This window comes from Exophiala aquamarina, assembly GCF_000709125.1.
Source record: "Exophiala aquamarina CBS 119918 chromosome Unknown aczIA-supercont1.1, whole genome shotgun sequence".
NCBI lineage: Eukaryota > Fungi > Ascomycota > Eurotiomycetes > Chaetothyriales > Herpotrichiellaceae > Exophiala > Exophiala aquamarina.
The window spans coordinates 689,573-715,893 of NW_013550587.1; the positions used below are offsets into that span (position 1 = coordinate 689,573).

The 26,321-nt window shown below is 50.3% G+C and overlaps 7 protein-coding genes across 7 annotated transcripts; 6 read left to right on the forward strand and 1 right to left on the reverse strand.

The window, feature by feature from the left end:
* Nucleotides 1-586: 586 nt before the first annotated feature.
* On the forward strand, nucleotides 587-6,493 carry A1O9_00254 (1,3-beta-glucan synthase component FKS1; the record flags this gene model as incomplete). The annotated part of the gene is made up of 3 exons (XM_013409418.1): nucleotides 587-759; nucleotides 818-6,088; nucleotides 6,136-6,493. 3 exons carry the CDS (start codon nucleotides 587-589, stop codon nucleotides 6,491-6,493), a joined length of 5,802 nt encoding a protein of 1,933 aa, XP_013264872.1.
* A 614-nt stretch (nucleotides 6,494-7,107) lies between these two features.
* A1O9_00255 (serine palmitoyltransferase) lies at nucleotides 7,108-8,947 on the forward strand (the record flags this gene model as incomplete). Its single annotated transcript, XM_013409419.1, has 5 exons — nucleotides 7,108-7,335; nucleotides 7,391-7,491; nucleotides 7,551-8,061; nucleotides 8,137-8,628; nucleotides 8,759-8,947. 5 exons carry the CDS (start codon nucleotides 7,108-7,110, stop codon nucleotides 8,945-8,947), a joined length of 1,521 nt encoding a protein of 506 aa, XP_013264873.1.
* Nucleotides 8,948-12,276: 3,329 nt separating this feature from the next.
* A1O9_00256 (uncharacterized protein) lies at nucleotides 12,277-12,744 on the forward strand (the record flags this gene model as incomplete). Its single annotated transcript, XM_013409420.1, has 1 exon — nucleotides 12,277-12,744. The coding sequence occupies one exon, from the start codon at nucleotides 12,277-12,279 to the stop codon at nucleotides 12,742-12,744; it is 468 nt and encodes a 155-aa protein (XP_013264874.1).
* Nucleotides 12,745-12,957: 213 nt separating this feature from the next.
* On the reverse strand, nucleotides 12,958-14,049 carry A1O9_00257 (uncharacterized protein; the record flags this gene model as incomplete). The annotated part of the gene is made up of 2 exons (XM_013409421.1): nucleotides 12,958-13,786; nucleotides 13,865-14,049. 2 exons carry the CDS (start codon nucleotides 14,047-14,049, stop codon nucleotides 12,958-12,960), a joined length of 1,014 nt encoding a protein of 337 aa, XP_013264875.1.
* A 428-nt stretch (nucleotides 14,050-14,477) lies between these two features.
* On the forward strand, nucleotides 14,478-16,149 carry A1O9_00258 (uncharacterized protein; the record flags this gene model as incomplete). Its single annotated transcript, XM_013409422.1, has 2 exons — nucleotides 14,478-14,949; nucleotides 15,005-16,149. The coding sequence occupies 2 exons, from the start codon at nucleotides 14,478-14,480 to the stop codon at nucleotides 16,147-16,149; spliced, it is 1,617 nt and encodes a 538-aa protein (XP_013264876.1).
* Nucleotides 16,150-19,487: 3,338 nt separating this feature from the next.
* A1O9_00259 (uncharacterized protein) lies at nucleotides 19,488-22,474 on the forward strand (the record flags this gene model as incomplete). Its single annotated transcript, XM_013409423.1, has 3 exons — nucleotides 19,488-19,791; nucleotides 19,860-21,434; nucleotides 21,480-22,474. 3 exons carry the CDS (start codon nucleotides 19,488-19,490, stop codon nucleotides 22,472-22,474), a joined length of 2,874 nt encoding a protein of 957 aa, XP_013264877.1.
* A 1,441-nt stretch (nucleotides 22,475-23,915) lies between these two features.
* Nucleotides 23,916-24,773, forward strand: A1O9_00260 (uncharacterized protein; the record flags this gene model as incomplete). The annotated part of the gene is made up of 1 exon (XM_013409424.1): nucleotides 23,916-24,773. The coding sequence occupies one exon, from the start codon at nucleotides 23,916-23,918 to the stop codon at nucleotides 24,771-24,773; it is 858 nt and encodes a 285-aa protein (XP_013264878.1).
* Between the last annotated feature and the right edge of the window lie 1,548 nt (nucleotides 24,774-26,321).

The window sequence follows — 26,321 nt, forward strand, 5'->3', positions numbered from 1 at the left end:
AGGTGAAGAGGAGGTCTATCTGTCACGGTCAATCAGTTCTTCACAAAAGGAGGGCAAACGTAGAGTAAGCAGTGTGTCGCCTTGAACAGAAAAAGCTAGCCACGCTTGCCAACGGGCGCGTCTCCTGCAGCTGCATTGGCTCAGCAACCAAACCAACTCTGCCTTCACTCTCGTTTCACAACAACCACACCCAGCTTACACCACTTCTCCCACTTGCCTTGCACTTACGATATTCACCTGGGAGCCCAACTACCACCTAATTCAGTGTCTTTGGAATTCATTCTGTTCAGATTTTCATCACACTACTTCGCCGGTGTTTGCACGGTTCTCCTTAGGCTTACCGCCGAAAATACATTCACTGCTTACGGCCTGCACATACCTAATAATCCACATTTCAGGAAGCCGCACAGTCAAACTCCTTGGAACGCACCTGCAAGATTACAATTTGGCGTTAATGGGACTTCTGTGAGGTGCGTGTACGCAGCCGCTCTCGGGCACCAGCTCCCACTGCGGTGGGCCTGTATCTCCAACCCCCTGACCTGACCGTGCTCTGACAATACCTTAGATCTCGAAGCCTCCTTTCAACATGTCTGGCCATCCCCAGCACCCGCAGCAGCAGGGTGGTTATGACGATGGCTATGGCCAACAGCAGGGCAATGACGCCTACTACCAGGACGATGGACGCGATGGACGCGGCTACCATGATCAATATGACTACAATCAACACCAACATGGTGGAGAAGGATACTATGATGAGTCGTGAGTTTATCCTTGTCCCTTCTGTGAAGAGAAAATAAGGTGGCTGACATGCTCGCAGTGGCTACTACAACGCAGATGCATCAAACCCTTACCACAACGATGGAGGCTATTACGAGGGTCATCAGGGTTACCAAGATGACTACTATGATGGTCAATACTATGACCAAGGAGCTGCAGGACAGCAATACCAAGGTCAACGACCCCGACGCCGTGGCCACGATTCAGAGGAAGATTCGGAGACATTTAGCGACTTCACCATGAGATCTGATATGGCTCGTGCAGCCGAAATGGATTACTACGGGAGAGGCGACGAGCGATACAATAGCGGTTATGAGGGCGGCCGAGGATACCGACCACCATCTTCCCAAATTTCGTACGGTGGAAACCGATCCTCTGGTGCCTCAACTCCCATTTATGGCATGGACTACAGCAACGCTCTACCGGCCGGTCAGCGATCTCGAGAGCCTTATCCTGCCTGGACCTCTGATGCCCAAATCCCTCTTTCCAAGGAAGAAATCGAAGACATCTTCTTGGATCTGACAGCCAAGTTCGGGTTCCAGCGAGACAGCATGCGCAACATGTACGACCACATGATGACCCTCCTCGACTCTCGTGCCTCCAGAATGACACCGAACCAAGCTTTGTTGTCTCTTCATGCCGACTACATTGGCGGTGACAATGCAAATTACAGGAGATGGTATTTTGCAGCTCACCTCGACCTCGATGATGCAGTCGGCTTTGCAAACATGAAGCTGGGTAAAGGCAATCGTCGCACTCGCAAGGCACGCAAAGCCGCCGCCAAGAAGGCAAAAGACAACCCGCAAAACGAAGAGCAAACACTCGAAGCCTTCGAAGGCGACAATTCCTTAGAGGCAGCCGTCTATCGCTGGAAGACTAGAATGAACAAGATGTCGCAGCATGATCGTGCCCGGCAGATTGCTTTGTACTTGCTTTGCTGGGGCGAAGCGAACCAAGTCCGATTCATGCCTGAAGCTCTTTGCTTCATCTTCAAGTGTGCCGATGATTATTTGCACTCACCTGCTTGCCAGAACCGAGTTGAGCCCGTGGAGGAACTCACCTATCTGAACGAGATTGTCACGCCTTTGTACACGTACATCAGAGATCAATGCTACGAGATCATAGATGGAAAGTATGTGCGCCGTGAAAGAGACCATAACCATGTTATCGGCTATGATGACATCAACCAGCTTTTCTGGTACCCCGAAGGTATTGAGCGAATCGTCATGGAAGATAAGTCCCGCATAGTCGATTTTCCTCCTGCTGAACGGTATGTCAAATTAAAAGAGGTAAACTGGAAGAAAGTCTTCTTCAAAACATATAAGGAGACAAGATCCTGGTTCCACTTGGTCGTCAACTTCAACCGCATCTGGGTCATCCACTTGACAACTTTCTGGTTTTACACTGCTTTCAACTCTCCCACGCTCTACACCAAGAACTATCAGCAACAACTTAACAACAAACCCCATACCCCAGTGCAGTGGTCGGTGGTGGCGCTTGGTGGCGCGGTCGCATCTCTCATTCAAGTCATTGCAACTTTGATAGAATGGTCTTATGTTCCTCGTCGATGGGCCGGCGCTCAGCATCTTACCAAGCGACTCTTGTTTCTCATAGGAGTTTTGGTTCTGAATGTTGCCCCCAGTGGCTACATCTTCTTCTTCAACCAAACATCCAGAATTTCGCTGATCTTGGGTGTGGTGCAATTCTTGATCGCGCTCGCAACGTTCTTCTTCTTTTCCATTATGCCTCTCGGTGGTCTATTTGGGAGTTATATGAAGGGAAACTCTCGCCAATACGTTGCGAGCCAGACTTTCACTGCTTCATACCCACGCCTCAAAGGGAACGATATGTGGATGTCTTATGGTCTGTGGATCATGGTTTTTGCCGCCAAATTGGCGGAATCATACTTCTTTTTGACCCTTTCGTTCAGAGATCCTATCAAGATCCTCTCGTACACCAAGATTCGCAATTGTGCTGGTGACGCCATTCTCAAGGACTACCTCTGCAAGTATCAGCCTCAGATTTTGCTCGGTCTTATGTTCTTCACCGACTTGATTCTTTTCTTCCTGGATACTTATCTCTGGTACATCATCTGGAATTGTGTTTTCTCAGTTGCTCGATCCTTCTATCTGGGCGTCTCTATCTGGACCCCATGGAGGAACATCTTCTCTCGTCTGCCAAAGCGTATCTACTCCAAGGTTTTGGCGACCACCGACATGGAAATCAAGTACAAGCCCAAGGTACTCATTTCTCAGGTTTGGAATGCCATCGTCATCTCCATGTACAGAGAGCACCTTCTGGCCATTGACCATGTGCAAAAATTGCTGTACCACCAGGTTCCTTCGGAACAGGAAGGCAAGCGAACTCTGCGAGCGCCGACCTTCTTCGTTTCGCAAGAAGATCATTCTTTCAAGACTGAGTTCTTCCCCTTGCAGAGTGAAGCTGAGCGCCGTATCTCGTTCTTCGCGCAGTCTCTCTCCACTCCGATTCCAGAACCTCTACCAGTGGACAACATGCCCACATTCACTGTTCTTATTCCACATTACGGTGAGAAGATCTTGCTTTCTCTTAGGGAAATCATCCGTGAGGACGAACCCTATTCCCGCGTTACTCTTCTCGAATACCTGAAGCAACTTCATCCCCACGAATGGGATTGCTTCGTCAAGGACACAAAGATTCTGGCAGATGAAACATCCCAGTTCAACGGAGATTACGAGAAATCTGAAAAGGACACTGCAAAGAGCAAGATCGACGATCTTCCGTTCTACTGTATCGGCTTTAAATCTGCCGCTCCTGAGTATACCTTGAGAACTCGTATCTGGGCCTCGCTTCGCTCACAGACCCTGTATCGTACTATCTCAGGTTTCATGAACTACAGCAGAGCAATCAAGCTTCTGTACCGTGTCGAAAACCCCGAAGTCGTTCAGATGTTTGGTGGCAATTCGGACAAACTGGAGCGTGAGCTTGAGCGCATGGCAAGACGCAAGTTCAAGATTGTCGTGTCAATGCAACGGTATGCCAAATTCAAGAAGGAAGAACGCGAGAACACCGAATTCTTGCTCCGCGCGTACCCTGATCTTCAAATTGCCTATCTCGATGAAGAGCCACCGGCGAATGAAGGCGAAGAACCGCGTCTCTATTCTGCCTTAATCGATGGTCACTCTGAAATCCTCGAGAATGGAATGCGTCGACCCAAGTTTAGAGTGCAACTTTCCGGCAACCCAATTCTTGGTGACGGTAAATCTGACAACCAGAATCATGCCATCATCTTCTACCGCGGCGAATACATTCAGCTCATTGATGCCAATCAAGACAATTACCTTGAGGAATGCTTGAAGATTCGAAGCGTTTTGGCCGAGTTCGAGGAAATGACCACAGATAATGTCTCGCCATACACACCTGGACTTCCTCCTTCGAAGTTCAATCCAGTTGCTATCCTCGGTGCTCGCGAATATATCTTTTCCGAAAACATTGGTGTTCTTGGTGATGTTGCTGCTGGCAAGGAACAAACGTTCGGCACACTTTTCGCTCGTACCCTAGCACAGATTGGCGGCAAGCTTCATTACGGCCATCCTGATTTCTTGAACGGTATATTCATGACTACTCGTGGTGGTGTTTCCAAAGCACAGAAGGGTCTACACTTGAACGAGGATATCTACGCCGGAATGAACGCGCTGATCCGTGGCGGTCGCATCAAGCATTGTGAATACTATCAGTGTGGCAAGGGTCGGGATCTCGGGTTCGGCTCCATTCTGAACTTTACAACCAAGATTGGTACTGGTATGGGTGAACAGATGCTTTCCCGCGAGTACTACTACCTCGGAACTCAACTCCCTCTTGATCGGTTCTTGTCCTTCTACTATGCCCACCCTGGCTTTCACATCAATAACATGTTCATCATGTTGTCTGTGCAGATGTTCATGCTTGTTATGATCAACCTCGGTGCCCTCAAACATGAGACCATCACCTGTTTCTACAACCGCAATGTTCCCCCAACCGATCCCTTGAGACCTACCGGATGTACCAATCTGACACCAATTATGGAATGGGTCGAACGTTGTATCGTCTCCATTTTCATCGTCTTCTTCATCTCCTTTGTCCCCTTGGTTGTACAGGAATTGACGGAACGTGGCGTCTGGCGTGCTGCTACCCGTCTGGCCAAACATTTCGCATCTTTCTCATTCATCTTTGAAGTGTTTGTTTGCCAGATTTATGCTAGCTCGATCCAACAGGACTTGTCATTCGGAGGTGCTCGCTACATCGGAACTGGTCGTGGCTTTGCCACTGCTCGTATCCCGTTCGGTGTGTTGTACTCGAGATTTGCTGGGCCATCCATCTACCTTGGCGCCCGTTCCCTGATGATGTTGCTTTTCGCTACTATCACTGTTTGGGGGGCTTGGCTTCTATGGTTCTGGATGTCCCTACTCGGTCTCTGCATCTCACCCTTCATCTTCAACCCCCACCAGTTTGCCTGGACGGACTTCTTCATCGATTACAGAGATTATCTCCGATGGCTGTCCCGTGGAAACTCTCGTTCTCACGCCTCATCTTGGATTGCTTTCTGTAGGCTGTCACGTACACGCCTCACTGGTTTCAAGCGCAAGGTCCTCGGCTCGCCGTCGGAAAAGCTGTCTGGAGATGTCCCTCGAGCTCGATTCACCAGCATCTTTTTCAGCGAAGTTGTCGGTCCATTCGTACTTGTCCTCGCAACTTTGATCCCATATCTGTTTATCAATGCTCAGACCGGCGTTACGACCGATATCAAGCCTGCAACAAACTCTCTAATTCGTGTTGGCATCGTCGCCTTCGCCCCTATTGCCATTAACGCTGGTACTCTGGCAGTTCTGTTCGCCATGGCATGTTGTATGGGCCCTGTCCTGAGTATGTGTTGCAAAAAGTTTGGGTCCGTTCTTGCTGCTATTGCTCACGCGGTTGCGGTTATTATGCTTTTCGCATTCTGGGAGGTCATGTTCTTCCTCGAGGGCTGGATCTTTGCTAAAGCACTTTTGGGCATGATTGCCACTGTCGCTCTTCAACGGTTCATTTTCAAGCTGATCATTGCCCTGTGCCTAACTCGAGAATTCAAGGCCGATTCTTCGAACATTGCATGGTGGACAGGAAAATGGTACTCCATGGGCTGGCACTCAATGTCCCAACCCGCTCGTGAATTCCTTTGCAAGATTACCGAGCTTGGCTTTTTCGCTGCGGATTTCATTCTTGGTCACTTCATCATGTTCATCATGCTTCCAGCCCTCTGCATTCCATATGTGGACAAATTCCATTCCGTCATGCTCTTCTGGCTGCGCCCCAGGTATGTGTTCCCCTCGATTAACCTTCCTGCATGCTAACCTTGTTCAGTCGCCAAATTCGCCCACCGATTTATACCATTAAACAATCTCGCCTGCGGAAGAGACGTGTCATTCGCTACGCAATTCTCTACTTCCTCCTGCTTGTTATCTTCCTCGCATTGATCGTTGGACCGGTGATTGTCCGCAAGTATATTACCGCCTTGCCGTCAATTCCTATGGACTTGTATCAGCCCACCAACCAAAACAACAACGATACCTTTTCCAGTATTACTGGTTCTGCGTTGGTCGATTTCGGCAATGGTGGCGCCGCCGCAACTGGAACTGCAGGTGGCGGCGATGCTACGGCTGCAACAGGTGGTGGAGATGCAACAGCTACCTCTGCTTTGTTCACCTTCCGGCGGTGGTAGATTCGTCGGATGGTAAACCTTTGCCAGGCAACCTGCTCCATTTGCGTGGACTGTACACAACTGTAGCTGGATGGGGATTTTTGCCAACTTGCGGCACGTGATTGACCTGTGTGCAATCGTTTGTTGGCCTGTGTTCGGAAAACAAACTAATGATTGAAATGGCAATAGACACTCGCCTTTTCAGATCCTTCCCACAAAGATGGTTAGCTTCTGCGACGGGTTGAGTTAGGGAAACATTAAAGAAAGGCGTCAATGGTCGTGGATGTTAGGAGTTTCTTTGTTCTCTAGAACTACTCATATTGTACATGAAAATTAAAGGAGTTATTATTTACCAGTACTCGCTGCATTTGAATTCCTGCCACTACCGGAGACTTTGGACCATTTTAGGCCTAATAGAATCGCTTAGGAAGGACATTTGCCCAGTTCGCAACTTCGCAAGTGACGGAGTCTGCAAGGCGGAGGAGTCGGAAATTTGGCGTCCCCCTGAGTATGATCACGTGACCATAGAACTTCCGCGACACCTTGCGCCAAAAACCGTAGCATACCACTTGGGGAATATACCACATGGCTTTCTCTGACATTCTTGCCTCTCAACATTCAATGTGGTCGCAAAGATGGATGTTCAAGACGCTCAAGAGTATCTCACCACCCTAGTCCGCTCGACTTCAGAACAATTCCATAAACTCCCAGGGTCAGCCATCTTCTTACGCTACGTGAAATCGAGTTATCAGAACGATCCCATTCGATCCGCCGTTGAACTCTTCCTCGTCCTTTTTGCCATACGCTACCTGCTTGCCCCCAAATACTCCACCAAGCCGAATTATGTGAAGTTATCAGATGAGGTGGGTGACAGATATTCTACCGGATGCCCGCCGCTGACCTATGCGATTTGTTTAGGAAATTGATGACCTGGTCGACGAGTGGACGCCCGAGCCTCTCGTGGGGAAGACGACCCCTTTTGAAGAGGCAGATCTAGAGAAAAGACCAGTTATCGTTGGGTAAGTTCCCAATAGAGTTCACATTTTCCACCGCAAGCTGAGTCCTCATGCCCCGACAGACCCAGCGGTCCACGGTCCAAGCTGGCTAATGGACGTACCGTGACGAATCTCGCATCCTACAATTTCTACAATTTCGTCTCGAACGAGAACCTGAAAGAGCGGGCGATTCAAACACTGCGGACTTATGGAGTCGGTCCATGCGGCCCCCCGGGGTTTTATGGCACGCAGGACGTGCACATGAAGATTGAGGCCGACATCGCCGCATTCCTGGGCACTACGGCGTGCATCATCTATGCGCAGGCATTCTCTACCATATCCAGTGTGATTCCGGCCTTCTCCAAGAGAGGTGATATCATCGTGGCGGATAAGGCGGTCAATTACGCAATCAGGAAAGGAATGCAGATTTCCAGGAGTACGATTCGCTGGTACGAGCATAATGATATGGAAGATTTGCAGAGGGTGTTGGCCAAGGTCACAAAAGAACAAGCCAGGAAACCGCTGACGAGACGTTTTATTATTACAGAAGGCTTGTTCGAGAATGTTGGTGACATGGTCGATCTACCAAAGATTGTGGGTTGATTTCCACCTCTAGCACGAGACTACAGCTCAAGAGCAACTTCAAGGAATATCCTACTGACTTGTTAGATCGAACTAAAACTCAAGTACAAGTTCCGCTTGATCTTGGACGAGACGTGGTCCTTTGGAGTCCTCGGCCGCACAGGACGGGGCATCACCGAACACCAACATGTCGACGCAGCTGAAGTCGACATGCTCATCGGTGCTATGTCTGGCCCGCTCGCTGCAGCCGGTGGCTTTTGCGCCGGATCAGACGTGGTTGTTGAACACCAACGTCTGTCGGCAGCCGCCTACACTTTCTCGGCCGCCCTGCCTGCCATCTCGGCCGTGACCGCCAGCGAGACCCTCATGATGCTGCAGACTCAACCCGAGCATCTGTCTCAACTACGCGAGAATCTCAAGACTATGTGGTTGCAGTTGGATCCGCGCAGCGACTGGATGTACTGTACGAGTGCCCCTGAGAATCCAATCATGTTGCTCGTGCTCAAGCCGGAGGTTGTCTCGTCGAGGAGATTGACATTGGATGACCAGAAAGTGCTGTTGCAGGATATTGTGGATGAGGTATGTGATCCTCTCAACGTTTCCCTTTGGCCCCCAACAAAACGGAGCAGGCTTTCGGCTTCCGGCTTCCAGCTGTCTGTCGCTTCCTCGGCCTTCGCACTGACGACATTTTTCGCTGGTTTACCAATAGTGCCTCGCACAAAACGTGCTCATCACACGCATGAAAACACTCCCGACAGGCGCCTCCAAGACCGAGATCTATACACCTCTTCCGGCGCTCAAGGTGTGTGTAACCACAGGCCTATCCAGGAAGGAAATCGAAAAGGCCGGTATCACCATCCGCCATGCCATCACCAAGATCCTCTCGAAGAAGCGATAGCCCACTGCGCCGGGTTGACCAGTGGAGTTTTCTCACTGATATTGAGTTACTTTCGCAACGAGCGCGGCTCGCGGGAAGAAAGGAATGCCTGTTCTGTAGACTGTACCATAATTTAATAATGCTTTGACCTACCGTCTGTCCTACCTGCCTGGTGGGTCTTTGCGTTAGCATTGATCCCGGCAATGCGGTTGGTTTCTTTCTAGGTTTTCTGGCGTATGTATGTTGTACGTGTGTATGTGTGGATTAGGTATGGACAGAGAGGGGGGTTATGTGAATAAATACATCAGAGTAATCATGTGAATAAAAGGGGGGTCCAAATTGCAGCGAGCTATTTTTCTCTCTTGGTACAATCTCATATGTTATATACTACCTCGTACTGTTGGTTTCGCGGGGATACACAGATTGCCTGTTGATCATCAACTCGTTAAAAAGGTAAGCTACTCTTCCTGGATCCAGCGTGGCCGGAGGTTGTATAGCTTATAGTAGGTGTAGATCCTCTCTCGGATGTATCTATGGGTCTCGGGGGAAACGTGTCTCCCATCGCTCTTGCGAACATGTTTGAAAAACCGGTACATGGCATACTAGGTAGTGCAATGCCGGTTATAGCGGTATGGAATGGAATGGAATGTATATATCCAGCCTTGTGTTCAAGCTCTGCACTACTAGCAATGTTTTGTGCTGTGTTGTACTCGCTTGAGGAGGATCAAAATTCAGGACCTGCAATGGTAGGAATGGATCCAGCCTTATCCTTGAAGCCCCTTTACTAAGCAGCATTTCGGACTCAGTTTGTGGAGGTTGCCAAAATCCCGAATCTAGCCTCACCTGGAGAAGGTCCAGCCGTGTCTACGAGTAGAAGACCATCCCACAGGCCTCGGTCCTTGATGCTTCGTACTCGCTCGTGATGGGCCGTCATAACCCGGACATGGCGAGGAAATTTCCGGCCTCGCCCTTGAACGGGGACGGTTGAAGCTGAATGAACACTTGGTACTCTTCGTAGTCGCTTGCGATCGATCCGGACACGAGGCCTAGGCTTGGGTGCGGAATTTGATCTCGGGTTAGGTCTGCAGCAGCCCAGCCATTCTCGTACCAGCGGTGAGTTGGCGTGCGTCAGGTGTGCCCTAGAAAGAGGAATCAAATGTGTAGACGAGATGCATTCCATTATTGGGGAAACGCGGTGGATGCACGTGTGGACGAGGCTTCAATCCACACGTCGTCTGAGCCATTCCTTGCTTGCCCAAGCCACATCTTCGCTTACCAAATGGTTGTGCTGACGATGGGCGCTGTAATGGCGGACCCTCCCACGAATCCTATTTTTTAGGTTTGAATCCTTCGCTTACGGATCGAATGGTCTCGTATTATAAGAGCTTGCACGTCGCTGCCAGTGTAAATGGGAATAACTCGCATATGGCAGACACTCGAAGCAGATGCAGATGCGGACACTCTGTTGTAATTACTCCGTCGAATGTAGGGCAACTAATTCTCGGTAGTGTCGGAGCATCGTTTCCTAATCGTGATAATTAAGCGACATGACTTGGCTTGGGCGTTCGCTTAACTGGATTATTCTCCGATAGGTGGCAGTCTGGCAGACGTCTAGTCTGTCTAGGTGGTTAAATAGGTTGTGTCTATAGTGGCATTCGGATATGCAGGCCGCATTGCCTCGTGTCGGGGTTAGACGTCTTTCGTTGTGCCTAATCACTGAATTCTGATGCGTCCGCGTCATCATCGTGCCCTTTATGGAGGGCCACGCATTCTTTACGAAGCAAAGGCTTCTTCTTGGAGCTCATTTCCCAAGCGAAGGGATGCTGGTCTATCTCACCGTGGCTTGTTCAAGGCAGCTGCATCTGGAAGATGTGATGAAGGCCTCCACCGCTCTTCCTTACTCCCTATTCAGGCTGAGGGTTTCTACCCGACCAAGTATTGTTGTCGTATGTGCTCGCCTAATGAGACAAAATTGCAAACAAAGTCTCGCTTCTCGAATCTTTGCCCAGCTTTTAGGTTGGTTTTGAAACGCCTTCAATAGCGTTGGCGTATCATGGCTAAGCATATCAGTAATATTGTATACTATTGACGGTTTGCTTGCCTCACAACTTACCCATGTCTTGGGTCTAGCCAATGCACGTACGAGGCCCGTCCATCTCACTCTGTGTCTGGGACTTCCCTGGTTACTTTCGCTTCTTTCTCGCTTACTGAGGGCGCGAATGTACCGTCTTAGCGATTAAGAAGCGAAAAAAAGGTTAGATGTCCAATGGTATGTGAATATAAGCGAATTTTTCGTTTCTTGACGCATCGAGAGGTTGTGTGAAGCGAGTTGAACAGACTGATGCTCAAGAAATGTATTTTCCTGAATGCTTCTATACTCGTACGCGGGAACCAAACTGGCAGTCACGGGCGGCCATGTCGGAACTTAGGATTGTCCGGGGGTGCCTTCGCTTCCACCTTGTTGATAAACACCTCGTCTCCCAACTTGTCCTGGAGTTCTCCGACTTAGATGGCCTGTCAGTCTCAGTCCACCTTATCCATCACGCTTTTCTGGAGATTTTACAAGACGGATTCATCAATACTCTGCATCTGTAGCGTCTTCGCTTACGCGTCGCCTTCGCCGGTTCATGCTCAGTTCAGCAGACCCCAGACTATCAGGCAGAGCCACAACTCAAACCGGTGGCCTCGCCAATAGCAAGGACTGAACCGAACGGTTTCCTCGAACAACAGATGAAAATACGTCTGGGGCCGAATATATTCGGACTGTACCAGAGGATTCTACAACACCGTGAACAACCTTTCATCCCCGTATCGGTAGTTGCAGGGAGTTCAGCTCTCTAGATGCGGGGAAAGGCGCAAGAGCCTAGTGTTACCGTTCCCTTGCCTTGGTGTTTGGGAGCTCTTGCCTTAAACGTGTGCAGCTGCTTGCTTGTGGCGTTCCTTGATCAAGCTGTTGCTGGTTCACACTGTTGATATCTTGGTGTGACCTCGCTCCCACGCCGTATCAGACTACACTCGTTCAACTTTGACTGGTCAGGGTGTAGACGTAAAAGGTAAGTGGTAAGAAATGGCTCAGCTGTACGAGTGTTCTTGCCAGTAGGCAACGACACCTTATGCATGGCTCTGGGAAGGCACCGCTCCTTCATGCTATATGTTCTGTTATTGTCCCACCGTTCTGTTCTTGGGCCTGCTCCTCACACAAGTCACGAACAAGGCTCACTCCCAGATAATTACTCATAATACCCCAGAACAATCACCCATTCTTACGAGCGCCAATGTCTTCCTTCCCCACTCAGCCAGCTTTTATCCATGTTGGAACATGGGATGATAAAACTCGCAAGCACCCAGCAATGAAATGGATGGAAGACTACACCCTTGCTTACAACGCTCGAGCGAACTGGGACCAGAAGTCCTATGACTGGCACACCTCTGACTTCTCTTTGGTCAAACCTGATGGCACCGAGTTCACGGACGCGGAAGAAGCATGGGCTCAATCAAAGGCCCTCTACACTCCGTTCACGAGCGAATTCCACGAACCTTATTTCTTAGTCACCTGGGAGACGGATGAAGGGTACGAAATGCTTGGACAGGCTTATTTGTTCGCAAACTGCGTTGGACAAGCAAGCGAAGGCGAACAGAAGGTCAAGGACGGGCAGGGAAGAGAGTGGGATGTGAAAATCCCGGGCGCCTTCAAGTTCCAGTATGTGAAGAAGGATATTGCTGTCCATGGAGGATTTGAGATGCGCAGGGCTGAGATTATGAGTGAATCGATGCCAGCAGTCCAGATCTTGATGAAGAGAGGGGTCATGAAGTTGTAGTGGCTGGGCAAGTCACTGCTGTTGTTTGCAAGGGGAGAGCAGCATACGGAGTACACTGGGGCGAGCTTCTGTATCACAGTCACTTCCCTGGGTTGGTAAATATCAGGTATGCAAAGTCAAGTATCAAGTGCTAAATTGTCCGACTTGTCCATTTTCTCCACACATAGACAAAGTGTGGGGTGGGCCGGCACCCCAAGCTCACACACAGCACCGTTAGGTAGCCCTTTTCAATTCTTGGGCCTCATCATTGACCCCCAGCCACAACAAATGGGGACTGGTGTAATGCCCGCATGAATCCAGAAAACCTTTGACCTTCAATATCTCATCCAAGTCAATATTGGCATATAAGATAGCCTCTTCCTTATCTGGTAAGTCGTGTGACAGTTTCCTCCCATCGGGTCCAAATATTGCAGACGACCCACCTCCAGGCGTATTGAAAAGTGCTGCGTTTGAAGTTCGGAAAAACTCGATCGCCTGTTGGGAGATCACAGCCGTGGAATGAAGCACAAAGCATCCGCCTTCGATAGCGTATGCCGATGATATTGTTCGAGCGCCTAGTAATGTTAGTTTGTTCGCCCTTTTCGAGGAGAGAGACAAGTTACCGGGACTCGTCATAGACCACAATTCGCCCTGGCTAAAAGGCTCAAATAGTGGTGGCCACGCAGCAACGTGAATTTGCTCATCTTGAAGGTGGGTGTTGAATTTTAGCAGTGGGAGGACATGCTCCCAACATGCAAGGGCCCCGACCCTCCCGAAAGGCAGTGGCACGACGCTCTTCAACGAACTCTCACATCCATCCCCAAAGATCGTTCTTTCCATGTGTGTTGGCTTCATTTTCCGACGGTGCAACACGATCTGGCCGGCAGGATCAATGCTGACTTGCGAGATGAAGAGAGTGGTTTTCAATCTTTCAGAAAACCCAAGCGACACTGATATTCCCTGCGCTGCTGCTGCGGCTTGAATCGATTTCATCTCGGGAGAATCCACAATGAGTGAGTTTTTGATGTATTTGGCATGGAACACAGGATCAGTTGGCCGATCCCTTGACCTTGTTGTTAGCGTTTGCATGTTTTACACCAAATGGGCTCACGAGTCAGTTGGCTAGATGAGGAATACTGACCAGATCCATACAGGATATCCAGGTATCCATGTTTCCGGGAATGCAACCAATTGTGCACCATTCTGGCCTGCTTCTCGAATCAAGTCGCAAGTCTTCTGTACACTGGCACCTAGGTCCAGCCAACTCGGCTCGCTTTGGGTGACAGCGACCCGGACCTGACTCGAGTCCGCTGGTATTGCTTTCATATTCATCACCAGATAATTGCCAGGAAAGATAAAGAGATTTGGTTCCTGTGCTCTGAGAGTTCGAGCAGTCTACAGCGACAGTGATGTAGTCTGGGACATCGCTACCTAGGGTGTGATTCTGTACCATTTGCGGGTTGTTCTGCGATGTTGCGGAAGATACTGTTTCCGCACACCAAGGCCCCCGATACTGTATCATGCGGGCCCTCCATATCCGCAACAACCGCCAACAAACCAAGGATCGTTGCCAACCAGTGCTTCGCGATTCTTATCTTTAACTTCGCAACATATCATGGCATTGAGCATCGGCAGTGGCAGATATAGGTTCTAGGAAGTATATAAAAGGGGTACTACACCTGCGAGCATTGTCGTGTGCTCCGAGTCGATTCCACACGTCACCAGACTTTCATCTACACAGAATTTCGTCGGCGATGGCTTTCGGGGTTCTGCAGAGTGAGAAGGTTCCCTTTCCAGTTGGTACTGTGCTTCTAGAGTCGACCACTTCGGCATCCTCAACACTTGGAGCACTTGGCAAGATAAATCTTAGTCCACTTCCGTCGTCTTCTCCACGAGATCCTCTTAATTGGTCTAAGGTTCGCAAAGAATTATTCTTCCTTGTGATAATCTTCGGGTCATGCCTCAACGGGGTTCTCGGGCCAGTGCTTGTGCCTGCATTCGGCATTATACAGACCAGCCTCGATATTTCGCTGACCAAAGTCTCACTTCTCAACGGCGCTCTCATCATGGGCCTAGGGCTGAGCTCTTATCTCTACCCGATTCTAGCAACGGTAGTCGGAAAGAGGCCAGTATTCCTGCTCACATCCGTCATCCTTGTGGCTTCGAGTTGTTGGGGAGGTGGTGCGAAGTCGTATAGCAGTCTGCTGGGGGCACGTACTGTACAAGGTATTGAATCATTTTCTTTTCCTGAATTGACTCTTGAACTGACGTCTACTGAAAGGTCTCGGTATGGGCTCTTTCCTCAGCCTCTCAGGAACCGCGTCGATAAACGATGTCTTCTTCGTCCACGAGCGGGGTTTCCGAGTCGGTCTGTGGAATGCTGCTGTTATCGTTTCGATAAACGTGGCTCCTATAATTAGCAGTCGCATCATTGTCGCCTGCGGATGGCGATGGGCCTTCTGGATCCTGGCTATTAGCTTTGGAGTTTTAGTGGGTGCAACCCTAGTCGGTATGCCAGAGACCTCCTTCGATCGCAATGGGATCGAGGGTGAAGTAGTAGTTGGGAATGAAGACCCCGACGCCGCCAAGTTATCTGAGCGTAACGCGACAAAGAGTGGGTTTGGGGAAGATTCGGCCACTATTCAGTCGTCTCTGCCGCCTGTGAGAGAGATCGGGAAGTTGGAGATGTTGCCAATCACGTTTCAGAGCACGTTACATCCTTGCCCGGCATCGCAAGGGAGCTTCAAAGATGCTGGTCTTTCAATGATCAGGGCTCTCCGGCTCCTGAGACATCCAGCTACGATATGGGCCTGCATCATCTGGTCAGTAATGTTCAGCTGGGTGATCATTCTAGGCGTTGTTGCTTCCCAAATCTTTGCTGCTCCCCCATACAACATGACACCAACGGCAGTGGGAAATTTGATCGGCATTCCGCCTTTGATTGGCAGCCTTCTGGGAACTGTGCTAGGAGGGTATTTTTGCGATTTCGTCGCCCTTCGGCTCAGTCATCAGAACGGGGGCGTCTATGAGCCCGAGTTTAGGCTTTGGACCATTTTCGTGAGCTGCATCGTGCCCCTCGCCGTTGGAGTCTTTGGCCTGGGACAGGCAATCTCGAATGGAAGCTCTGCCATAGTTTGCGGCTTCTTCCTTGCCAGCCTGAACTTCGCGATCGGCACAGGTTGTACAACTATCGTTGCATACTCCAATGACGTTTTCGGAGACGAGGCAGGAGAAGTTTTCGGCCTGGCAATGCTGGTCAAGTCATCTTTCGCATTCGGACTGACTTTCATGCTGAACGACTACTATGCTTTCCATGGGCCAAGAGGATTTTTCTTCACATGGGGTTCACTGAGTCTTGGTTTAACGCTCTTTGGTACAATACCTATGTATATCTATGGGAAGAGGGCCAGGGCTTGGGCTAAATAGTGGAGCCACAAGGCTCGATCCTGATTGGACGCAGAATCAAGAGAGCTACAGTGGTTCAATGAGCGAAAAACGAAAATGAAGAATGATATCTGTTGTAGGTAGTAGTAAAGAGACAGATATCAGTATTGGAAACCTAACGAGCCTTCAGCTTGATAACAAAGCTTGATTCTGCCAATGGCTTCCAGAGTAGGCCTAGGAAATCGTACATTGTAAAGATAAGCCTCCTGACCCCGCTATTTAACTCCTCCATATTACTGGACCCTTTCCGCCTCCATTCCCATTACTTCTCAACTGTCTACTAGGTACTAGTTAGATACCTTAAACTTTTGCTTTATTATCTACTTCTTTCAGTCTGCTCGCGTTCGATGAGCAATGCACAGCAAGGCAAGGCAAGGATAAGCCTTGCTTGCGATGCGTGTCGTCAGGGAAAGCGTCGAGTAAAACAGCCCCTTCGTATCCTTGAGCGAAAAGTCTAACAAGCGGTATAATAGTGCGATGGTGGCAGACCTAAATGCGCCTTGTGCGTGAAGCACAATCGCCAATGCGTCTATGCTGACGTGATAGCGACACGGAAGTACAATGCTAAAGCTATCCTTCCTACAGGCATTCTGGCCGCTGACATCTTTACAGGCGGAAGTATTGGGATGAAGACTACGTGAAGTCCTTAGAAGATAGAATCGCCTTGTTGGAATTGCAGTGCAGAAGCAACTTGGATGATGAATCTGCTTTGGGATCCTGGGACTCTCATCAGGAATCTGCGTTTGCTGAGGATGGCTATTTCAACGGTGGCTCAGACCATTTTGCCTCGCCTATGTTTGCGTCTTTGGACGATGGGCAACGGTTATCGCTGCCTCTAAAGGATGTGGAAACTGATGCTCTCACCGCAGCAGGGAAAACAGATTCTGCTCTGGACGAACTTTCCGCCGTAATATGGAAACTGGACATCAATGAGGACGGCGAGGCTCGATTTACCGGGCCTTCGAACAGCCTCAATATCCCTGGAATGCCGATATCGAGAGGACGGCCAATCACCAGTGCCACAGCTATGTGTACGTCATCGTCAAACCAAACGTACAGTCAATTGGAATGGGATTACTACTCTGCACTATTCTTCGAGAAAGTGAACCCCTATTTCCAATTCTTTCCGAATGGTAACATCGACATTCTCCTGGCGTCTGTCGAATCCGAACAGACTCAGAGACTCGTGCGTCATGCAATCCTTGTTTCAGGAGCAATGCAGTGTGCAGATGGCTTTGCAGAGAACATAATCGAACAAAATGTCGTTGCCGCAAGTGATTTAGCACTCTATTGCTCTAGGACATCTCCAAGTGAGGTGTTGGTCACCGCCTTCTCGATCCTGGCAGTCAACGAGCTTACCCTAGATAATTACAACATGGGATGGATGTATAATTGCATGGCTGGGGCCATTTCATCCCATCTAGCGCTCCACGCCAGTAGCCTTGAATCACTGACTGACAATACGCCACAACAGGTTCTGACGAGTTCCGTGCGTTTAAGAGCGTTCTGGTCATATTTCTTGGTTGATCGGATTGCTACCACTCTCCTGGGAAGATATTGCACCACTCCATGGCGGCGTGTCAATGTCCCTCTGCTAGCAAGCTCTGAAGTCGGAAATCGTGACCTAGACGAGGTGGTGTTTGAGCACCAGTGTCGCCTGTGGCACATCCATGACCGCTTTATGGATCAAATGTGAGTCTCTACTGCATCCTTCCTCTTGGACTTGTCCCCGTCTCTGTGCCTTCTAGATTGACCAATCGCCAGCTATGTATTTGAGTTCAGCACGCTCCCTATGTCTCACCGGGTGAAGCTGCTGGGTGATGCACAAGCAGAATTACTGGAATTTCGAAAAGCTATGCACAACGTCCTGAAGTTAACTAGGACCACCAACAGGCCCAGTATCATTGTCATGCATATCTCATATGCTATGTCTCAACTCCTGATTCACAGACCCTACTTACATTCTGAATTCCGATCAACTGTCGTGGCACGATCGGCAATGCATACCGTGAATGCAGCTGCTACGACAATAACTCGCCTCGTCAGCACTGTCTTGCGATGCGCTGATATCGCAAGTGCCCCTTTCTTTCTAACCCACCACATTCTGAGTGCAGGAACCGTCCACCTTCTTAACTCGACCTCGAGTGATCCAGGCCTACGCAGAAGGTCTATCACGAGGCTGAAGATATGTTTTAATGCGCTGGAAAGGCTATCCAAGAACAGTTCCGACCGTGCTTCACATGCGATATCGTCGTTGAGGCAGTTGGCTGCAAGATGGAATGCCATTGACGCACTGCCGATCAAGCACTCTGCTCCGTTAGCACCCAAGCACGGATGTCATCAAAACGGGAGCGCTGTGAACCAGAGTCAAGGTACGGGGACGGGCTTCAATGATGGCCCAGAAGGCGACTCTCACCACATGGTCTTTGAGGATGTTCTCAATTCGGGGTTTTTAGACCTGTGGCAGCAGCAATCTTTTCCAGATGAAGCCACTTTCCCGCAGCACGACGGTCTCAACTTGGGCGATGATAGCATTGATCCTGAGCTCTTGTGGGCATACAAAATAGCAGACGATATCGAATCAGCGTCGAAAAATTACTGAAGTTTGGGCCAGCGGGATCAGAGATCAAATCCTCTTCAGCCGCTTTGCTGGCTACTCCAGCCAACATCATCTCTCTTTGCTGGGATTTGCTTTTCCTCGAAGTGTCTGCGCCGTATACAATCTCCCGAACTGGAGTAAAGTCGAGCCAGAGACCCTTCCCCCTTAAGTAACTACCCATAATTCGAATGAAAGTAAGGTACTTGCCTAGTGGATGGCGATGGTATGATGACGTCCTGCAACGTAGGTTTGTCGTGACACCCAAAGCGGGACCAGTGACTGAGGCCGGCGCGAGCTACGGGAGGATCCTAGCTCCTGTCCTTTTCATGATGCCAAGCCAATGACGCGTTTTCCTCTGAAACGGCAACGGCGACCCCAAATTCGACCGTTAACTGCGACTGTGCCCGCACCTGCCTCGTCCGGAGTGTGGCACATTTTTGGCGAACTGCATCGCTAAATGCAAGCCTTTGCCTACGGGTGAAAAACTCTCTACTGCAGTCCCGATACTTCACTTCCTGCATTTCAAGTTCGTCTCTAGCAAGGATGGCCCACCATTTTCTGCGAGGCAAGCAGGCGGGCATCCAAAATGATCTCTCATTCGGCATCACGCCGGGTATCTTCATGTTAGACGACGTAGGTCTGCTCCCGTTGCCGTCCCTGATTGTACCGTTAAGCAAGGCTATAGTTCGCCCGCTATGGAATCAACTCCCAAATTACCGTGATGGCCTACGATCCCGTCCAGTCTCTCCTCGCTGTCGGTACCGATGAATCCCGCTACGGCCCAGGCAAAGTCTATATCTTTGGCCAGAAGCGAGTCTGCGTAACCTTGACCCCTCCGAGACCTGCCTCAATCAAAGTCCTCCAATTCTGCGCCGACAAACTTATTGTTATGGACAGTAAAAATGATGTCAGTGTTTTCAGCCTGGAGAAAAACCATTTGATTGCAAGCTACGCTCCTCCTGGCCACGTGGTCGCACTTGTGTCAGATCCTAGTCTGGACTACTGTTTGTCCGGACTGGCCAACGGTGGGTGTTAAGGCTCCACGATTCGGCTGTTACAGCCCTGGTGTCACATGGCTGACATTATTTGATAGGAGAGATTGTTGCCTACGACCTGGACCGGGAGTCCATGGCACCCTTCAAGATTCCGAATCTTTGGAAGGAACGAAACCCAAGAGCAAGGATTCTCCCAATAGTATCATTACAATTCCACCCCAAAGATATCGGTTCGCTGCTCATCGGCTACTCTGAAGGGGCCGTCATCTACTCCTTCAAGCAGAATAAAGCCCTCAAGTTCTTCCAATATGAGGTCCCCAGAGGCGCTCGCGGCGGAGACGCGAACCCCAGAGCCCTTGACACCGTCAAATATCCACGCTTGACGCATGCTATATGGCATCCCACCGGCACTTTTATCCTAACTGCCCACGATGACTCGAGCCTAGTATTCTGGGATCCCCGAGATGGCCGAGTGATTCATGCACGAACGATCGAGGAGACAGACATCAACATCCCTGGCAAAACATCAAAGGCCGGCCCTGCCTCAGTGAAGGAACCCTACTTTCAAATCAATTGGTGTTCCAAACAAAACCCAGATGATACTGGTCTCCTTCTGGCCGGCGGGTCGCCCACGACAAATCCGACAAGAGGTCTGACCTTTATCGAGCTAGGCTTGACTCCCAACTATCAGACATCTTCCTGGGACTTCCTGGCAGGCCACTTCAGAAATCCTAAGAGAGTCCAGATTCTTCCTACTCCACCAAATGCTTCTATCAACACTTTCCTGGTTATCCCTCGCGCCTCTCCTCACTTCGCGGGTTCTCATGATCCCATAGCAGTCCTGACATCCTTGGCATCTGGAGAACTGGTGACCATTAGTTTTCCCTCTGGGCATCCGATCAGTTCTAGCAACCAGCTTCACGTATCTCTATCCTTTGTCCATCCATTTGTCACCAAGACCGCTCTGGCGTTTGTCGATCGCACTCGATGGCTTGGTATGCGAGAGGTTCGTCAACATGGACCAAACATCTTGGTCGGTGGCGCCGAAGGGAGGTACCCTCTCAAGCGCCATGAGAATCGAAATATCGTTCAAGCTGCACATGCTGATGGTACCATCCGAATCTGGGATGCCGGACATGGTGACTCGATCGAGAACAGCAGCGTGATCCAGGTTGATCTCGGAAAAGCGGTAGGTCGATGGGACCAAATTGATGTGGCACAGATGAGCATGTCTGGTGCAACAGGAGAACTCTCGGTCGGCCTGAAATCTGGCGAGGTTGTGATTTTCCGCCTTAGTCGAAATGAGCATGCTGGCCAACCCTCGATGCCTCCTGGTCCGCTTGAAGGACCCGGCAAAATGACAGACATCACCCCACGGGCCGATCCTGGCCTAAAAGAAGGCTTGCTACCCTTGACCATGACGAATGACCAACAAGGGCCCGTTACAGCCCTACGACATTCAGACGTCGGTTTTGTCGCCGCAGGATATGCCGGTGGTGGGGTCACGTTGATTGATCTTCGCGGACCAGCAATTATTCACTCTGCTCTGCTAAGCGACTTATCAGGCGGAAAAAGCAAAAGAGTCAGTATCAGACGAAACAATTCTCAATCCACATCATCCCAGGAATACCCGACAGTGTTAGAGTTTGGTATAATGACGCTCGAAGGCGATGGTAAGTGCTTCTCTCGCCCTCGCCACCTGAGTGCTGACCCTATAGACTATTCTTCTATTGCATTGTTTGTCGGCACATCCCGAGGCCGTCTTGTGACCTTCAAGATTCTTCCCTCTCAAACGGGCAGATATTCAGCACAATTTGCGGGAGTCATACAGATTTCAGAAGACAAAGTCATTTCAATATCGCCAGTCGATGCTGCAGCCGGGTCGCCTGCTGCAGCCACCGGTCATGCTATGGGAGGCCTCCAATCAGGTCGCAGAGTTGATGGAGTCCTCATTGTCATTACGGCCTCCTCAGCCCACATCTTCCGTCCTGCTCACGCCAAAGGCGCCTCCAAAACCTTTGACAATTACTTTTGTGACTCTGCAACCGTAGCTCGGTACGAAGACCGAGGATATGCAATCGTTGGAGTGTTTGGGGATGGCAACACTCGTGCATTCTCCATCCCCGCCCTCAAAGAGATCGGCAGTACTCGGGTGAACCATATCCTAGACACCAAACGATTCAACGAAGCTATCGTCACTCCAACAGGTGACATTCTTGGCTGGTCTGGACCGAGCGAGATTGCGATAATAAATGTTTTCGGCGCTGGGCTGGCGCTTCCTCCAAGTGTGGATCATCTTTATGACCCAGCCAAACTTGTCCCGCCTCGGCCTACAATCAGCAATCTTCAGTGGATCGCGGGCACGCAGTACATCACACCTTCAGACATGGACCTACTGATCGGAGGGCCGGGCCGACCGCCTTCCAAGCGCATGGTCGCAGAAGCCCGTGCTGCACAAGACGCAGAATTCCAACGACAGCGCGAGGCCGCGCGAACAGGGAAAGCCCCCGCGAAAGACCCTAGCCAAGAAGGTTACTGGGAGTACATGCAGCGCCAGATCCAAGAACGAACAGAGAATCTTGGTCTTGCTGGTGATAGCATGGACCGTGCTGCCGAATCAAGTGAGTCATGGAGTGATGGGGTGAATAAGTATATTGCGAAGCAGAAGAGACAAGCCGCCCTGGGATTCATTGGCGGAAAGCTGGGGTTCTAGCTTCAATGGCTAATCATTTAGTCTCTCTCCACCACCGATCAGATGAGTGTGGTATGGAATGGTGGTATGGCGGTCGATGCTTTCTCTGTGTTGGCCTTGAACGGCCGAGGAGCTGATCATACTGCGCGAGGAGAGAAACAAGCAGCTTTATGAACTTTGGAAGAAAAGCGATGATACCCTGATCCAACGCGAGGAGATTTCGAAGCGTATTCGCAAACGATCTCTCCCTGTTTCGATATCAAATATTTGCGGACTGAGCGCTCCACTGCCAGTCTTTGAAGAGTTAAAGGTTCAATGGAAACTAGATTTCACACTGTTCATTTCATGTATTGCGGGAGTCTATATGTGTTACCTGGCGACTTTCCCGAGATTCCTCATATGATTCGAAATCCCTTCCGGACCTCAAGACAAGTCAGACAAAGAAAGACTGAGGATAGAAGATGGGAGCTACGGCACAAATGTCCAATCTTGACACCATGGTGGCAAGCGGAAGGGTGTCGTCATCTTGGAGCTCTTTTCACCATCTTTTCACCTGGGGATGGAGAACAATTACAATTGCAGGTGGCTGCTACTGCAAACGGATGATCACATACGCTTCGTATCCGATTGGGCTACGATGCCGACAAAGACGGCGATCTGACTGAGCAGGTTCAAACAAAGACACTCGGATCTGGCACTATCGCGATCTGCACGCAGGAGATGTTTCGTTTGAGGCTCGCCAACTCTGAGAAGAGCCACTCGGAGGATATGGGTTGACGAGCGTCGTCTCCCACGTCACTTGAGCCGTCATTTGGATATTTACCAGACCACAAGCTCCCATCCAACGAACCATCCAATGGATAAGCCTACTGGCAGTGCCGTTGGGCCTATTGTCTCACTTTCTTTCATTGTCCCTCTCTCGAATAAAAGCAAGGAAGAGGAGAAAGAAACCGAAACAGCACGCACATCATTAAAGCGGTCGAGTCTCACTCTGCTTTCGTCAAACCAATACGCCACTGATTGTACACTCCTTTCCAAAGACTTCTCGAAGAATTCCTTCTAGAAAACTTGTGGAATTTGTTACATCGAAGCAGAGTAGAAAGTGAAAAGGGGCTGTGACAGATTAGCTGACCTTTGAGAAGGATTTCATAGCTTCGGTGAAAGCAACATCAGGAGGCAGCGAGTCTATACACCCCTTACTAGACCTATTCCAGCTGCTCCCTCTACATCAATCAGTCACTGGGAATTCAAATTTTTTGAAGAAACAAGGCACAATATTTTCGAGACTCCCTCCACATAAGCTTCCAGCCGACAAGATCAAACATTGACCAGTCCAAGGCGACTGAGAACTCTACGAGGAGCATACCAGGCACGAGATTCTTTCCTCGAGAGAGCGGTCATTCTCAGCCTTTGGGCTACCGAAAAGTGGGCCATATTTCAACTGAGCGTCGCTCTCTCCAAGATGAAGAAACTCGTCCGAAAGCTTTCCACCCGAAAGCCAGAAAGCAGTACTCTCACAGCACAGGCCAAGATATCGAAGGCCAGAGGGAGCTCATCGTCGCTATCACAAGCAGACCAACACTCCCAGTCCATTTCCGCTTCTCATCTCCCGCTTGAAGTTAAACACCCCTCCGCTTCTGGCACGCAACCAGGATTCATCCCATTCGGCACGACGCTCCACTTCCCAGCATGTCCACACACTATACCGCCGACACCTCGACCAGCGAACATCCCTCCAGTTCTTCTCACGCAAGTATCGTCCAGCCAATCCCCATCGCCCCGTGGTTCTCGAGAACACATCCTTGCCACCGACTCTGATGATGCCACCCGCAGAGAAGCCGTCGTCGTGAACCAGTTCTTCACGTCCCCGCGCCAGTGCCTCGACTGCACCTTATCACTGGCGCGTGAGTCGCAGCGCATGACGCACGAAGCGTTCGATGCCAAAATCCGTGCGGGCCGGAGACGCATTGGCCTTGCGTGCGCGGATCTCGCGGCCGCTAAGACGAGAGATGGTCGTGCTAATTGTAATAATGGGGCCCTGTGTGGTGAGATATTCCAGGCGAAACAAATCGTGCACGGCTGGATGGCCAAGCGCGACGAGCAGGTCAAGTCCATCTGGGATGCCGTGATTAAGGACTGGGAAGGCGGTGTCAGAGAGGTGGTATATGATGATGGCTCTGGTGAAGGACTGGAGAAGTGTAGCTTCCGGAGCAGATCGGTGCCGGTTGCGGATGCTGATGTCGATGGATCGAACCGCGATGGTAGTGCGGAGGCTGAGGGTGGGTGGTGCGTCGATGTTGTCTGGGAGAGTATTGATTGATCGATCTGATGTGCGTGTGAGATGGAAGCTACATATCTTTCTACATGATTGGTCTGCTTTCTCGAGCGCCTACATAGTCTTGACCAAGCCTTTGATAGGGCATCCAGATGGGCCATCCTAGCCAGACATCGATGCATGTCTGATTAGAAAGCTGGCTCATTTCAACTGGGAAATTAGAGCTGATCGCCTCCTAAGGAGCGAGATTCTGACGAGCTTCATCAAACAAGCAGAATCGAGCACATCTAAACAGCTCTTCATGTTTTTAACCTATTAACAAAAGTAGAATTTCTTGCTCAAATTATCGGCAGGGGAAAGTAGTTCCTTCCAATTAACCAAGACTCATGCTCACCCCTTAATTCTCACCACGTAGATTAGGTATTACCAATCAGCTATCGAATGAAGATCATGATAAAAGAGATCAAGAAAACCAAACAGACCAGGAACAACAGACGTTAAGAAAGGAGAAGAAACTAGCTCAGATCCTAGACCCTAGTCCCTAGAAGAACTGCGCACTCTTTTTTCCCTGCATCTTTGCAGCATTTCTTGCAGTGCCACGTTGCCACGTTGCCACGATCGCGTCAAAGTTTTCGGAGACACATTCTTCCATCACCGCCCTCGGGGCCCCCTTTCCGTTTCTCAGCCTTGTTCCCCCTCCTGCCCAGCGACACATCTCTCTCTCTCTCTCTCTCTCTCTCTCTCACACACATACACACACGCGCGCGCGCGCGCGCACCAACCCAAAAAGCACACCGCTGCCACCCCTTGCAATAACGACAACTGCCATGTATGAAGCAAGTAATAGGTAAATACATCTTAGTCTTCAACAGCCCGTTCCCCTTTCCAGCCATTTCTTCTCATTCCGCCGAGACTCAATAAATACCTGCCGATTCGTCCGCTGGACAAGATTAAGAATGCTTGCTCTGAGCGCGGGTGCTTCGATTGTGAGTCGGCTTGGGAGGAACGGGGGCGGCGCTCGATGTCGTCGCTTTCTTCTTGGTGGGAGGTGCAGCCTTGGGGGCAGCTTTCTTGGGAACCGTCTTCTTGGGAGCAGCCTTTTCCACAGGAGTCTTCTTCTTCGCGGCCGGAGCGGTAATTGTGGTCTTCTTCTTTGTAGCGGTAGTAGCGGCCTCCTTCAAAGCTTTGGCGGCGGTAGCCGTTTTCTTCGCGGCAGCTGATTTAGCAGCGGAGGCTTTCTTGACCCCGACTGTGGTGGACGCTTTGGACGCTTTCCCTTTCTCGGTAGCCCTCTCGGCCTTCCGCTGAATGATCCTTTCCTGGCGTGGGAGGAAGCCCGGGCTGTACCTCTCTGGAGCATTGCGTTCGCGGCGTGGTCGGCCGAGGCTTACGGGTGTGGGCCGGTGGTTGGCAGCAGCCTTCTGGCTCTTTTTGGGGCTGCTTCCCTCCATGGAAGAAGATGAGGATGAGCGTTTGATTGGCCGTTCTGTGTGAGTATTAGAATGATTGGTTATGTCAGAATTCTGAAAAAGGGAAAGATTAGATCGTTGCAAGACTCCCTTTTGACGTGTTGGTGCAGCGAGACACCGGGGA